Source organism: Coffea arabica, chromosome 9c, assembly GCF_036785885.1.
Source record: "Coffea arabica cultivar ET-39 chromosome 9c, Coffea Arabica ET-39 HiFi, whole genome shotgun sequence".
Classification (NCBI taxonomy): Eukaryota; Viridiplantae; Streptophyta; class Magnoliopsida; order Gentianales; family Rubiaceae; genus Coffea; species Coffea arabica.
Genome location: NC_092326.1, coordinates 3,952,250 through 3,968,921, shown reverse-complemented (window position 1 = coordinate 3,968,921; position 16,672 = coordinate 3,952,250). Strand labels below are relative to the sequence as shown.

The 16,672-nt window shown below is 32.9% G+C and overlaps 1 protein-coding gene across 1 annotated transcript; it reads right to left on the bottom strand.

Annotated features, from left to right (window-relative positions):
• Nucleotides 1-676: 676 nt before the first annotated feature.
• LOC113708797 (uncharacterized) lies at nt 677-8,114 on the bottom strand. The gene is made up of 4 exons (XM_027231397.2): nt 7,618-8,114; nt 6,192-7,171; nt 5,988-6,085; nt 677-1,045 (listed from the first exon to the last, which is right to left on the bottom strand). Exons 1-3 carry the CDS (start codon nt 7,736-7,738, stop codon nt 5,993-5,995), a joined length of 1,194 nt encoding a protein of 397 aa, XP_027087198.2. The 5' UTR covers nt 7,739-8,114; the 3' UTR covers nt 677-1,045; nt 5,988-5,992.
• Nucleotides 8,115-16,672: the final 8,558 nt, after the last annotated feature.

The window sequence follows — 16,672 nt, the reverse complement described above, 5'->3', positions numbered from 1 at the left end:
TGTTTAGCACTTGGACGAAAGCCAATCTAGTCAATCAGATTGTGAGGAATCCAAAAGGCTGAATGGAAATTCATACAACGCAGTGCTCTTCAATCTCCAATTCCGATACTTGATTTTTCTGAAATCCAAAAGCCTGAAATCTAGTATAGGTCAAATGAAGATTAAATTTCCTGTTATAGAACCCATGAAAGAGTGGTATAAACAATAAGCAATCCAATACAGCACACAAGCCACTTCACCTCAACAGGTTCTGCCAAAAGAGAATTTTCCAATCCTGCTTTTCCCAGAACAAAGATGTTTGAGCACTAGAATACACTGATTGAGGCATTCAAGAGCTGCCCCTTTTTTTCTCTCTGTCTCTGATGGCCGACTACTCTAGTAGTAGTTGGTTTCAAGCATTGTTTTATTCAAGTCTCATTTATCTCTTTTCATAACCATGATCTGCTTCAAAACTTCAAGAGATCTTCTAAGTACTGTGATTGTTTGGGGGGGAGGGTTTGATTGGATGATAAGGTGAGAGGTGTTATAAGTAAGAGCTCTTGGATTCACGTCCTCTCACTTACCCCCAAAAAAAAAAAAAAAAAGACAGAGAGAGAGAGAGAGAGAGAGAGGATAAAATATCCGGAAGAAGAACCCATTAGCAAGTAATGCTAGTTTACCGGCGAACAAAAATGTATTGACTGACAATATCATAACTAATAATATATATAAATTCATAAATCTTCAAAATTTGTCATTTCCCTGCTATGCTATGCAATGCAAAAATCTCCCTTTAGTACATCTAAAAAGCTCTCATTATCTTCCTCGACAGGTAAAACAAAATCACACTAAACATGGAAGGAGACACTATAGAAGACTAGCACAAGCATCTTTTGGACCCAAAAAAAAAATTACAAGCATAAACTAAACCAAGAAAGTCTCAGGGGTTCCCAAGTGATACTTAACATATATATATAACATAACCTGAGGTTAGTTCTGCAGAGAGATTTTCGCTTATTTTGGTAAGCTCTGTCACACATTTCAGCTTTACTCCATTCTTGGCTCCCTGAATCAAAGAAAATAGGATTAGAATTATACGATTCTAAATCTTTTTCTCCAGATATGAAAAGGAAACAAGTTTGACAGTTTTGCATGCAAAACTGAAGTCTGGCACTCATTGCAAATACAGCCAATCACGAACTCACAAAATCTACACCGGCTATGGTGAGCCAAGTCTCACCAACATACATGCCTTTATCTTTAATTATTTCGAAGGTAAGCTTTAGGAAAATTGTGCCATTGTCTTTCTTACTCTTCGTATTTTGTTTCCTTTTATGTGTGTAGGGTGTTCCTTGGCAGGGATGTGAAGATTTCATGCAGCCGACCACTCTCTGGTGTATTAAATCCTATGACAATCCAATGGAAGATGATGTCTAAAACCTCTCTCAGACTCCCAGGAGAATAGATGTGATTTATTATTAAAGATGACATTCATGCAGTAAAACTTGCTTCTTGCAATTCAATCCAGTAAGGCCCACATGAAATAAGATAACTGATTGCAATATACCGCACAACCTGGTTTTGAAATTTGAGTCCCTACAGACAGAGAGTTTTCTTCCCAATCTTGGAAAGCAAATTAACTTCAAGTGTCAGATACCCAGGACACCCCCCCCCCCCAAAAAAAAAAGAAAAAAAGAGTAATGGATTGGAAGAATACATGCTCAGATGGAAAAAACTAGCTTGCTTATCCAGCTTGAAACCAGATTATGAGCAGACAGATCTAGGAAGCAACTGGTTTTCAAGAACATCCAAGACATGCTTACAAGTGAAAAGGATTTGTTAGGCTTTGAGGTGCAAAATTTGAAAAGAATAATTCTTTAACTGAAGATACTGAAATGGCATTTCATGAAATAGAAAGGCTGAGACTTGCTAGGCTAAGGAAGAAGTTTTTCTTCAAGAGCAGTTCACATCCCCCACTTTATATGCATATAATCAAGTCAAATGCTATCTACTTAAACCTACAAAGAATTGGGGGAAAAAGTTCATTTGACGGGTGAAATTTTTCTCTTACAAATCCCTATATGCACTCAAAGCATCTAACTCCTATTGACTGTTGACCCAAAGCTATAGATCACAACATGATTTTATCCCATATTTTAGCAATAACTTTTAACTGTCTTCACGCACCACTAAACCTCATCTACCTCCAAAGTAGTTATTTGGGCACATGCTACAAATGCAATAAAGTTGAATAGATTTCTCAGTTTTCTTTTCCATGATATGGTATTAAAGTGACTATTCTCAACAATAGATGAGCATATAAAAACCAAAACCATATCAACTTGCTCTGTACAAAAGTTCTACTGATGTGCAATCCATTAAAAGAGAAAAACAAAACAGGAGGGTGGATGGTAAATATGGTGAATTAATACTTCCCACCGAAGTATTTGCTTCATCTTTGCACACAAAAAATAAACCGAGTTCCTTTACAAGATCAGCAAGTGACTCATTATAGTGCAAGCATCCTCACGCTTAGTTGTAGAGTAGAGTGTTTACTTGATAACTTAATCCCATCAAGGATAAACACAAAAGATCAAATACATATCCTGTTCATCCTTTACACAAACAGAAGGCTAAACACATTAATATCCTTCCACAGACATAAATGTCAGCAAGAAAAGTTACTATTGATGTGTGTTGAGCATAAACATGATACAAGGAAGATAACTGAGTCCAAGAAAAACAGTATCCATCTCTAGAAAAAAAAAATTTCAAAAGACTGCAAACTGAAAACACCAGTTAAAGGGGTAGAATGTCATACAATGATTTTTTATTACTGATGCAGGTTGCGCATTGAGCGAGCTGCCTGATAACTACCACGACCATCACAAATATCTTAAACACATTAAACTACCAATGCACATGCATGTTACAAAAAGTTGAAATGATCCATTATTTTTTGCATTCAGCAACAAGTTTCCACTACATTCAAAAAAGAAGGTATTACCAAACCTTCAGAATTGACTGAATATAAAAACCACGAGGTACTAGTCCAGTTAGAATAAAAAATATTTATGCAAGTAACTGCAGCAGGTATTTAAGGAAGCAATTACATTTAATCACTAGAGCAAGACATGTAGGAGTACGAGGGAAATGCAGTAAAGTATTCATAATAGACAGAGAATAATCGACAGAATATTAACTTGGCGTCGCCATAGTTCCATCGAATGTGGGAATTAGCAAACCAAATTATTTCAACTACTGTATAAACATATTTCACATGGACAATCAGATTTTGCTGTTGGAATAAATTTGTTACCGAGGATAACGAAAACTAGCAACCTATACTTGGTAAAAGATCTCAGCAAATTGCTTATGGTTGAATGACTAACCAGTAGATTAAGGTCCAGCACATAAATTTCCCAAGTACAGAGTAATGACCTATTTCAGCTCCTAGGCTAAGAAAATACGTAAAAGCACATCTAAGGCACCATGCAACAACCTTTAACCCCAAACTTACCACTAAGATAGAAGTGTTCAGTGCCTAAGACACAGCATGATGAACCTGCATGGCAGGTTAAGAGCATAAATGCATATAACTGTTGTCTAATGTCTATGGACACCTAATACAGGCATCACAACAGCAACATAAAAGTCAAGCTCCATAAGATTTGATTTCACCAAACAGTGACAACAAAATGGAACAAAGCTCTTGAAAGCAAAATAGAGATAACTGACAAGGGAGGAATAAATCTAGGACTTATTGCCTGCTGATCAGTTTGCACATGAATGGCCTTTGGGAATGTTCGGAAGCCAATTTCTACGAAACCAACTCTGGAAAGAATATGTTTCTTATCATAAGTAACGATGTGCTAATTCTCGCAGGCATGGCCCCATCTAAGCACATATCAGGATAAGCGGTTACACTCAATAAAAAGGTAAAATTATCAGCCAGCAATCCGATACTACTCCACATCCGCTGAAAGTCATACTTCAAACTGCTCATTAGTTGGCCTGTGCCAGTCTAGAAACCTCAGTTAGTCCTACCATTGATTCCTTTGGTATTTAATTAGTTCCTCTTCTTGAATGGCTTTATGGCACAATAATAGATAGCCAAAAGTAATCAAAAGTATAGGCATTATCCCTTACCCAGACCACATCTGAAATCTCAGATTAGCATTTTGATTTATAAGATATGAATTCAGGAGCTTCAGTATACCAATCGAAATTTTCTTTGCAGTTCTCTTCAATACAAACAACTTAGAGAAATTTGAAAATGAAAATTGGTTCTATATACTTTTGCCCCACGATAGAACCAGAAATTATGACAAATTAAACAGCTTAATGCTAGTGGGATCTACCGGGACCATAATCCTCCCAAAGTTGCACCAATACCTGCCTTATTCCCATCCCCAGTCTTAAAGATGATTTTCACCTCAAGACTCATTTTTTGCATATTTAAGAAGTGAATTTTGCTCGCTAAGATAAGGCAATATGAAAGAATATAAAAAATGAACCAAATTTTCATATGCCGTAAAATGGATGTCCTATTTACTTCAGAAACTTAACACTAAAACCCATTATATGTCTTCTATCTTGTAGAAATTACATTTTCAGCTTCAAAATTCCAAAGTGCTAGGAATGTGTAATGATTTTCTTTCCACGTTTTCACTTGCAGTAGAAAAGAATATTTATTTCTGTTTTAAAATTGTACATCCTACAGTACACCTGCGGTTGGGTACAAATTCAACTTCAAGGGATCCCACCTTCTCTAAGTTATGAGGTTTCTCTATGCTTGAAAAAAAAGGATATGACAAAGAAGCAATTGATATAGTTTGTATACCTAGATTTTTGTTTTTCTTTTATCTATTCTAGGTAAGGTTAACTTCCATTTTATTTTCCTGCAGTTAATCCATAATCTAATCAACCTCATTAAACTCATAACTAACTCACAGTCACTGTAGTTATCTAGGAAATCCTGAACTTTTATGATAACGCATAAAATATATAACTTATTTAAAGACCACGTAGTTGAGGAGTTGGCTACAATTTTTAAATTTCTGAACACCTAAAAACTAAAAACTGGGATATAGTGTGATAGTTAAATGTTCAAAATTCTTTCTGAAATGCGTTATCGTTCCATTACTGTTCCATTACTTTTCAGTTTGCATTAACTTTGGTCTACTTTTGAAGAAACCTTAATGACTTCGCGAAACAAAACCAGAAAAATTTTGCCAGAAGTTAAAAGACGAATCATCTAATGCGCAAAAAACTACAAAAGTTGTTCTAGTTGTAAGAATGTAGAGCTTCATGGGCACAATTACTTAAAATGGAATGTATGCTTCAAATTCTGACATCCCAACCAAAACCTAGGAAGGTAAGTTAAAAGGTAAAGGTTCATCAAAGTAATTGAGAAAATCAGATGACAGAGAAAATGCAATGGAGAAATACATTCAATTTGCTCCCTCTCTTTTTTTTTTTTTTTTTTTTTTTTTATTTGAGAACACGTAGTTGTTTTGATGATTACTTTCTTGCACATCACAATCAAAAGCACTTCCTGGTCCTTTAATGTAATTTCATTAGCACCTCTAAAAGATTTTTTTCTTTTAAGAAGGGGAAGTTGAATTTTTCGAGTAAAATTAAGCATCCATGACCCTTATTTTTATGTTTAACTTTGTCCTCATCAATCTATCATTGCTCTATTCTTCAACCAACAAATGGTTTAGATGAACAAAAACTGTCTTAATAGTAAATCTTGAATTACACTTTGCGAATAAAAGCAACACATATCAACTTCTAAAGCCATCCACAAGGTCATAAAGCAACCTTCTGCATTATATCCAGAACAGAGCAATCATTTGAATCTACAAGCAAGTTGATTTTAAGCAAAGAATACTGTCAGTTTTATGTACAGTCAAAATGGAAAGAAGATCTATTAACAGTAAGGGTATACCCTAAAGCATTCAAGAAAAGAAAAATAATATCTAGAGTTCAAGACTTAATCTTACGGGCATTATCTACTTGATCCAGCGAATGCCTCAAACAGACCACAGCAACTCATCCATGAAGTTCTTTGCACAGGTCGTATAGCAGAAGCAACCAGCGGCTACATATTTCATCAACACAAAAAGCAAATACAAAAGTTGTTATGTATCAGTTAAAAGCATGACATATTCAATATATGCCGAGCAGGAAAATAAGAAAACTCAAACCTGTGTATCAGAGTGCCCATGAACTTCTGAATCCTTAATATGGTGTTCACCATTACTAGCATGACCATAATTTGCAGCTTCATCTTCAGGAGCAGTGTACAAATGCATCTGCTTTTCTTCAGTTTCTTGAGTAACTGTGCCCCTTGCCTCTAAAGCTCTCAAAGCATTACCTGCTAGAATAATTGCTTGATCCCTCTTATTCTCTAATCCCAAGTCCACAAGGACTGGCAAACTCCTATCATTCTGATCCATCACAGCCACATCTTTCTTCCCATTTTCATGCATTTCTGTGACTACATTAGAAGTCAACAAACTATGACCTGGACTACTACTATCTCTGCTAATCTTCTCCTCTGGAACAGTATCAGAGTCAGGTTCTGCTACTGAACCATAAACTTCCCCAACTGGAATGGGATTAGGTACTTCAGCCAGACCTTCACAGAAGGAATTAACTGCTTCTGCTGAACTACCAAATGGAGAACTATCCACCACAACATTTGTCTTGTCAATGAAGCGACATTCATCATTACGATGCTCAGTCAACACTCCATCATTGTGTTCCTTCTGCGGTTCAACATGCTCAACCGATGCATTTACTTTTTCAAAAAGTTTCAATTCCTTTTCAACCTCTAAAGTACTCTCCCCATCCAGACTCTCAGATGCAACTCCATTACCTGATTCCTTCTGAATCTTAACGCGCTCCTCACTTATGCTATTGCCATTCAATTCACCTGCAGGCTTCGGTTCCTTCTCAATCTGAACAACACTTTCTTCAGCTTTTGCCTCTTCCACTGCTACACCATTATCTTTGTGTTCTTCAATGGATTTGCTCTTCTCACCAGATAATTGAACATGTGAACTATCTTCTACCTTCTTCACATCTTCCTTCTCGCCATCAATGAACTGATGCTGATGACTGGAATGGTCTTGTGAGGCTGGAGAACTAACCTCCTCACCCTCACTTTCTTTATCATCATTTTCTGCCATAGATTGATTCATTCAACAAGAAATCAACAAATATCCAGTACAGAACAGAAAACAGCAACCAACATTCAAGAAGCCACAAATCTTAATCATGAAGTAACATGTACAAGAAGCCTGACCATCACAGTAACAAACCACCCTGCATTGATTGAACTACATCGCCATCAAAAACATATAAACAAGTGAAGAAGTCAAGAACTTTCCAACAAAAACACAATAATTGAGCCAAACCCGCAAAATCTTGAAAACAAAAGTTGCTATAATCAGAACAAACAAGAGAATTAAGCCATACCCACAAGGCCAAATTGGGAGACACACAAACTGTAAGGGTCAAACAGAAAAAGATAATAATCAAAAGGGCCAGATGGGTTCTACCTAGAAAGATTGAAAAGGCTTTAAAAACCAAAATACCCCACAAGAAAAGGAGTGTGTGCGAGTTTACCATGAGTATGAGAAACAGCAGATTGTGCCTGTGTCTGATGGTTGTGACTCTGATTATGGGACAATGCCTCTTGCTCCTTCTTTTTCTTTACAGCCTTTCTCTTCTTGGAACCTTTTGGCATGATGACTGATTGATTTTTTTTTGAGCAAATGAATTGTGGGCTGTCTCTAAAACTCTCTAGGGAGTACCCTTTTTTCCCCCCCCCCCTTCTTTCTCAGTGTGTGTTGTGTGTGTGATTCTTTGTGGCTCTCTCTCCTTCCCCAGTCTCCGGGATACTGCTCGTTTTCTTCTTGTTTTGGAGTGGAGGTGAATAGTTAGTAGGATTAATTTGTCTGTAACCTGTACTGTTCTGTGGATTTGAAAATTCGAAGAAAAGAGGTGGTAAATGCAAGGGAAAGGTCGTATTTTGGCAGAACGTAATGTGGGAAAGATATGGCTATATGCCAGATGGGGTCGGCTATTGAAGATTTCAGGAATCTAAAAAGAGGTCTCAGCCTTTTTGTGGCATTGTTGGATTCTAGGAGTATCTCTATCTCAATAGTGTTTTTCTTTTTTTTTTTTTTTGGGCCTTTTTCTAATTATTTTATTGTATATATTTATTATTTAATACTCTTGGCAATGATGGTGTGGATTTTGAACCGGGTTGTTGGCAGATTTTGCTGCTTTAAAGAACTCTTTAGTGTGTTCGTTTAGGAGATTATTTAAAATATTTTTTTGAAAAGAATATTATAATATTATTTTTTTATAATACGATATATGTGAGATAGAAGATAAATAAAAGATAAAAAAATGTAATTTAGAAATGTGTTTGTGATTCAATCAAATAATTTTTTAACAAATAATAACATATTCAAACAAATCTTTTATTTTTTTTGTGTGTTTATTTAAAGTAGTTTCTGTTTTTATAGACTGCATATCTTTTATCAAATTTTCTAACAAAGCTAACTTTTTTTGACAAGTGGAAAGTTTTTACTCATCAAATTTTTGTAAAATACCTTTTTCTATGTATGTTCAAGTTAAGAGTTCTAATTCCAAGATATTTATGAAGCAAAATTTTGGTGTATGGTAAGATTTGCATTTTTGTATGCGCAAGTAATTCAAAGGAAGGTTAGAAAGGTCGGTGCATCTTTTACTTTTAAGGTTTTTTTTTTTGTGACTAAGTCAATAAAAATGAATAAGAAATATAAAATAAAATATTGATTATATTGACCTTCTTTAATTTTTGCAATTGTGGAAAAATTTTACTTTTTTTTATACAGTCGAAAAATCTTAGTTTTATTGTTGCAATTAAATACAATGACATAACCTATAAACTCATAAATATGTCATAAGTCACTTTATTTTGGCACATAATTCAAGAATAACACAATAGTTAGCCCTTATGCCTTTATCGAGCTTATTTTACATTTATCGAGGTCATCATTCATTTAGATAATCGTTTAAAATCTTCTTCCCCGCCAACTTTAACTTTTCTCCTTCATTTATAGGCAATAAATTAAGAGTAAATTTTATATACACTATCACAGTTGGATACATGACACATATGTAAAATTTAGATTTTAAATTCAAATTCGCGTTATATGTCATGCATCAAATAATGAAAGTATATATACTGTCAGTGTATAGATGATTAATCCATAAATAAAACTCTATGCATGAGAACTTTTCAAAGTAGTTAAATTATTTAGTTTAGTAAAAAATAATATATCTTCGTAATTCAAAAGAGTTTGTCTAGTGTTTCTAAACCCTCTTACAGGCAAAGTACAAAATGCAAGAACTAGAGATGAGCGTGGAAATCAATGAAGGATCTCGCAATTTTATTATTATCATTATTATTATTATTGTTGTTGTATCACTAGATCCTCTTAATTTTAAGAGAAATATTATTTGCACTCCATTTTTTTGTTATTTACACTTCTATCATTTGTTTTATCATATAGTCTAATAAATGAAAATTATATGGTTAAAATGATGGTGGGAGTGTTAACAATAAAAATTGAAGTGCAAATAACATTTTCCTAATTTTATCTCTAATTGCATTTATCCTCTTCAACTTTTTCTTAAAGCACTTTTCCCTTTCTTGATTTTAGGATAAAAGTGCCTTTTCTCTATTAATTATTTCTCGATCTATAATTTATTCTATGTTCTTTCTTTGTTTTTTCTTTTCCCATTCATTTTCTAATCATTCCTTTTCATCCTCTCTCACATGATTACCTACTTCCTTTCCTTTGGTATTATTATTTGGACATTTAGATTAAAAAGTTTAATCTACTCAAACTTATTCTTTTATATTTTATCTTTTTCATTTATTTATTTCCATTAATAATAATAATCACAAACCCTATGTTATAAGAATATATATATATATATATATATTAGATATATGCAAAGCACATTTGACATAGTATTTTATTATCCAAATACATACAAATAAATTAAAGCTTAGAATTTATCATTTATTAATAGTAAAAGTAATAGTTAATTAAATCATAATAAAAATAATGTTTATCAACTACGATTAGTAAACAGTAAAAATGAACAAGAATACTTGTTTTGTTTAATTGTTATTGTTTTTAAATTAAGTAATCATAAGCTCTTGCCAAAGAGAAATTTTACCATCCAACCATATCCACACTTTCCAATCTTGATATATAATATGTCCACCCAATATTAAATTAATAAAACTAACATACACCCATCTCATTTTTATATAGTGTCGAATAAAAAATGTTTTCCAATTATTTAAAATTATTTCATTAATTATTAACTACTTTTTCATCGTTGAGAAGTACGCAAGACTAAGCAAATCCATAATGATGTATCAGAAAATACAACATTTTTGTTTAGGTGAAATTAAGGGAAAAAAAAAGTTAAGAAATTGTACGTATTATCTGTTATAAGTGTAAAAAATCAAAGTAAATAGACAGATAAAGAAATGGTGGATTCCACCGTTTCTACGGTGACTTGGCATATGAATATATGTGCGTGTGTGTACGCGTGTATTCAAGTTCTGCCGACTTTCACAAATTTGAAGTCACAGTCTAATTAGTCTCATCTACTTTATTCACGAAGCTAGTCAAAAAGTTCATAATTATGTTCTTTCGTTAGCCCTCCATCTGCACAGGTGCACATTATAGCTTTTTGTCCAAATCGACCCATGGGTGAACTGTTTAACGGACAAGTTTGAAATTACGTGTCAGGAGTGTTTGGAGAGTAAAATTATCTCAAATAATATTTTACTTAGATGATAAATATATTTTTTAATTCACTTTCTTATATTTCTAATTATCTTTTTATCTCACATACATCACATCATAAAATGTATTACAGTAATTATTTCAAATAATACCCTGTTCAAACAAACCTGTATAAGACCATGGGGAAGAAAAACACCAGATATATCTGCGAGGGTGTGCGTGGGAGTGGGCTGGGTTTGCACCATCCCACATCGAAAGATCGTGGAGTCTTTACTTTGGGTTTAAGGTCCATGAAGAGCCCTTCCTGTCATCAATTGGATGGATAGGATTTCTCTGTGGGTCTCCCTTAGATTGCGCCGATTTCTCATGCTTCCTGCGTCGTTGAGTGTAAGTGTGTGTGTGTGGGTTTCTACCAGAAAGGAAGAAAAACAAACCTGTATAAGACAAATAATATTTCAATTCCTATACTCATAAATAGGAATTGTCTTTTAAGAATTGTGGTGGAAACTGACAATTGCCTTTTAAGAATTGTCTTTAAACTCTTTATTATTCTTTAACGGAAAGCCAACATGATGGCTAATGCACTTTACACTTGGCACCAAGCTAATTGTTCTTCTAAGCACATAAATTAATTCAATGTTACCTCCAAGATCAAACTAACTCAACCAGAAATGACAGGAGAAAGCGACTTTTGGATAAGGTGTTTGAATAGAGAAGGAATGAGATGCGCAAACACGGAAGCATCTAACACTTTCAAGGATCAATGAAATATGAAATAAATGCTAATGACATTTTCATGAAGATACTAGACAAACAAGCGGTCAGAACTAGTGGTGCCCATTTTGCCAACCCCACCCCCCCCCCCTCCTTCCCTTGTCAAATTGGCTAACTGTTTTTTTTTTTTTTTTTGCAAGTTCTTTTTCAAATCATAATCACCTTCCCTTGTCAATTCGTTTAACTGCTTTTTGCTCATTAGTACTTGAAAATTTATTTATTGATAGACCACCTTGATGGATTATGTGCAGCCACATGGCAACTGCTGCGTATTTAAATTCTTGAACCACATGAAGATGAAGTAGGCCGACATATATTTTGACCCTGATAGAATTACCAAAGTGACCTAATAATTTTGTTTGAGTTGATGAGGCCTTGGTTTAGTGGCAGAAATCCCAAGAATTTGAGATTTTAGATTCAAATTTCCTTGTCTCGTCTCTATTTCTTAAATCTCACATTTTCTCGGGAAAAAAATATTAATGGGAGGTATGAGTCTTGTTTAGGTATACATACCTCGTGCAAACTTTGTTTAGGCCAAAGGATTGCACGATTGGACATGGTACACTAAATTTAATCATCAATATGTGGTGCTTTTAACCTTTTTCAATTAGGGGTGTCATCGATTAAATGGCTAGCAACCATCAAGCTAGTTAATTTTTTTTTAAAAAAGTATATTAACGAATTTGATTTCCACTTTTTTCCCTTTTCAATAAGCTATCTCTTCATATACCTTGCCTTAATTCTACCAGCCCGAGCACCCTTATTTCTTGGGGGAAATGGCGAAACTTATCCTTGTTGATTTAGCCAAGAAATTGTATTAACTCATTTTGCTCATGCAATTTCACTGGACAAATTTGAGCAAGCATTTTTAGTTTCAGTTCTCAAAATTGTCTTAACACCATCATACACATCTAAGCTCAAATTGGATTAACTTGGATTTAAGTTGGTGGATCTTGTCTCAAGACTATTATACGTCAAAATTTTTCTTAGTTGTTACCTTAGTATATTAGTGGAAGATGATAGGTGCCATTGCCAAAGAAAATGTTTGGACTGGCCGACTAGGTTGTTTATTTCAAGTGCAGGACGGAGGGCTGATGTTGCCTTATAATTCCTGCGACTTGACTGACTCGTTTGCTTTTCGCAAGGACGAACCCAACCTTTGCTTTGGTCTACCAGCCGGTTGGCTTCTTTGCCTGAGTTAAAACTGGGAATGAACGGGGAATAAGTGTGACACTACCGAAAATTCGTTCCTTAATATAAACTACTTACGTTACAAAAAGAATTAATCTTCTATACACTGATAGTCTGTATACTTTCACCATTGAATATATGACGCATAATCCGAATTTGAATTTGAAATCCAAATTTTGCATATGTATCGTATATCCAACCATGATAGTATATACATTGTCAGTGTATATAAGATTTACTCTTACAAAAATAGTGGATGTAACTGACTTCATAAAGTATCAACTTTTGAGTAATGAAAGGGAAAAAGAAGAAGAAGAAGTTAAACTAAGGGTGCGTTTGTCATAAAACTGAAGTGTGAAAATTGAAATATGAAATCTGAATCTACTAAATTATTGAATTATTAAGTATTAAATCAAATATATTAAATGTATATAATATTCAGTGATAAATGAATAGCTTATCACTTATTTTTTAGAACAAGTTTTGTTTAGAAAATTCAATAGCACTTAATTAATTTAGATATTTAATTTTTGGTTATCAAATATATTTTAATATATTAAGATCTAAATACATTAAATTTTAGTGCTAAATTGCGATATCAAACGGGCTTGTTTAGCCATAACTAAGAATGAATTGAGCAGAGTCCAAAAAACATGCTAGGGTTGGGCCTAGTGTTTAGTGCACTGTAAAGAGAGACTTTATCATGGACATGCCTACTGACAAGAAAGTAGTTACTTTATCACGGAACATTCCTACTAACAAATATATTGGTAGGAAGGTCCGTAATAAAGTTTCTCTACCAAGGCAAAGACACCTTTAAACAGCCTCATTAAGGTTTTGTTTGATAAAACTGAATTTAAATTCTGAAGTTTGAATTCTGAATTCTGAATATTGAAATAATTAATTTGTTGAATTTTAAGCACTGAAAATAAATATATGAATGTCTGAATTTTAATACTAAACCTATTTATACTGTTTGATAAACATTTATAACTGAATGCTTAATAAGTTAAATTTGATAATTTTGCCCTTATATCTTTTCATCCAAAAAAGAAATAGAACCTATAATTTAATTAGCTAAAAATGTTAGGTATGAAAATGATAATATTTATTTTTAAATCAAATTAATATAAAAGATGAATTATGTTATATGAGGAGTATGGAAAAGAAGTAAAAGTCATTCAAAAGGGAGAAAAGAAAAATAGAAAATCATTAGATAGAGAATATTAGATTGTTTAATTATATAAGAATTTTGAATATAATTAATAAACAAGGGTAGATTTGGTAGATAAGATAAGGTAGTTAAAGTAATTCTATTGATTCTTATCAGAATAAAGCATTCAGTTAGGATTCTTGTGCTGAAAAAATTACACACAAGTTTAGCATTACTTAACAAATTCAGCAAATGGCTTTTTATTTATCAAACACTCAAAACATCTAAATATCTGAAAAGTTCAGATTCAATATTTTTTTATGTTATCATACAGACCCTAAGCCTCTCTTTTCTCGTTATTCTGCTACTTTATCAATACTAAATATATTCGGAAAGAAAGGTTTGCAATAGATCGTGGCATGTTTGTGTTGTGTTATTGTCATGTTTGTGCCGAAAAAATCTCAATCTAGTTCTGATCCACTAAACTTTCGTATTGTATGTGTCATGATGTGCTCATTAACAGGTTAACACAATCCAATCCATTTAACTCATTAAACATTTTGAATGACAATAATTGTTGTTAAATGAACTCGTTTAACACACGTTCTAATCCATCTAGTCTTGCTGTTGAAGAGTTTGAAGAGTTTTCAAAGATAAGATGCACGATAAAATCTTCAAAGTTTAAAACATGAAAGCAAGTGTCAAATTTCAGCATCCGCTTTCAATAAAAAAAAAAAAAACTCATTACTGATGCACAATAAAATGCATAACTTAAAAGTCTACAAGTTTTTTTGAAGACACAATACCTAGTAAAGTCTTCAAAATACAAAACAAGTTTCAATGTTTAGAATTCTCAATAGAAACAAAGTCTAATACTTCCATACAAAATCAGACATTAAAGTTATAATAACAAATAATAGAAGGGACAATGTCTGTTTTCATTCCTAAACTTTGGGCCGTTGTCAAATTTCATTCTCAAACTCTCTGGCGTAATATATTTATTGTCTAAACTGTTATTTTTATCAATTTTATCCTTAAATGGAAAATTAATTAATTTGAATGTAAATTGAGCATGTAATGAGCATGAACCCATTAAGTAAAAAGATATGCACGACTTAAAATTAGCAAAACAAAATGGCTATCTTCACTCTAGCAACTCCAATACCATTCTTCCCAACTCCAATTTCCATTCAAATTGACTAATTTTCCATTTAATGATGAAATTGGTTAAAATTTGACAGTTCAAATACTAAATGTGTTTTGTCAGAAAGTTTTGAGACGAAATGTGTCCATAGTCCAAAGTTTAGGGATGAAAAACTGGCATTTTCCCAATAATAGAAAAAAAAAACAAGTTGAGAGATGATCCATTAACGTTCAACTATCATCAAGTTAGTGTGTCAACCTATGAGTTGACCCAATTTGACCTGCTTACAGTCATATTCTTGCCAACCCAATAATGATCCACTTACATCTAATTCGTAATAAATCTATTAATATTAAGTCGTATTTGAATCGTATTATTGTGTTGTGTCAGAAATTACCACCCTTATGAGAGAATTAGTAGCCAAGGGGAACAAAGAGAAAAAGAAAAAGTTTTGGATGTCTTCTTGATGATAAACATTAATAAGTTACATTTTCTTTCTTTTTTTTATGTTTCTTCAAAGAAATTACAGGTGGCATTCATATTAATTCGTGTAAACTTGCATAGAAGCCTAGTTGATTATAGGGATAATTTCAGAAACCTCATAGGGATAATACAGTTTTGTTACCCTCTCTTGAGGTTCTAAAAATATGACTAAACTCCCTTGAAACCAACTTTCTTACAACAATTTAACCCAATTCAAAAAAGTAACAATTAAGAAAAATTTTAGGTGTGAGAAGATTTATTTATGCCAAGAGTGCTCCTCAACTATTATACTAGTTGGATTAAATATTTGATCTAACTTGTTAATTTACTTATGGGGCCATTACTACTCATGGTCAATAAAAAATTTCCATCATCCATAACAAAAATAACAATTTTCAAAATTTAACAAAACAATTTTATTCCATACCTTAAGATTCACGTTGTTACCACAATTACAAAAAAAAAATTAGTCCAATTGAAATCTCTTTATATTTGATTCCTTTTATTTATCAAGTACATAAATTGGAAAAGGGATGCCTAGTATTGGATCCCTTTTTAGAGGCCAAATTAGATTCTCTTTTTTACATATCAAATTATGGTTAATTTAGTTTGTAAACGGTTTAATTATTTCTCATCCCGAAATCCTTAATTTATCAACTGCATTACAAAAATTTAAAAAAAGCACCTAATATTACCTCTATTTTTAGATGGCGAATTGATTAACTTTTTACAATCCAAATTATGGTTAATGTAGTTAGCAAACATTTAACTCTTTCCTTCAAATATATGTGTAATTATTATAAATTATAAGGGTAATAGAGTCATTTAGCCATTAGCAATATAAGCGTTGGGTCCCGAATGATTAACAAGGAAGGCAAATAAAATTTTTAAAATCTTAGGGGAGGGCAGTGAAATTGTCAAAAACTTCAAAGGAGGTTTCTGAAATTATCCCTTGATTATAGTCTTGGTATGTTTGTATGAATTTAAGCAAGACAAGTTTTTATCATTTTATGTAACCACTTTTCAAGTAATTTTGTGCAATACTTATGGAATATTTGAAATCCATCTCTTATATACAAAAAAGCTAACTGCTACCATGAAGGATTTCTAAAC

Coding starts and splice junctions, on each gene's coding strand:
- LOC113708797 (XM_027231397.2), bottom strand. CDS start 7,738: ATGCCAAAAGGTTCCAAGAAGAGAAAGGCTGTAAAGAAAAAGAAGGAG. Junction 7,172..7,617: donor TGCTGTTTCTCATACTCATG/GTAAACTCGCAC, acceptor AATCTATGGCAG/AAAATGATGATAAAGAAAGT. Junction 6,086..6,191: donor ATGGGCACTCTGATACACAG/GTTTGAGTTTTC, acceptor TGAAATATGTAG/CCGCTGGTTGCTTCTGCTAT.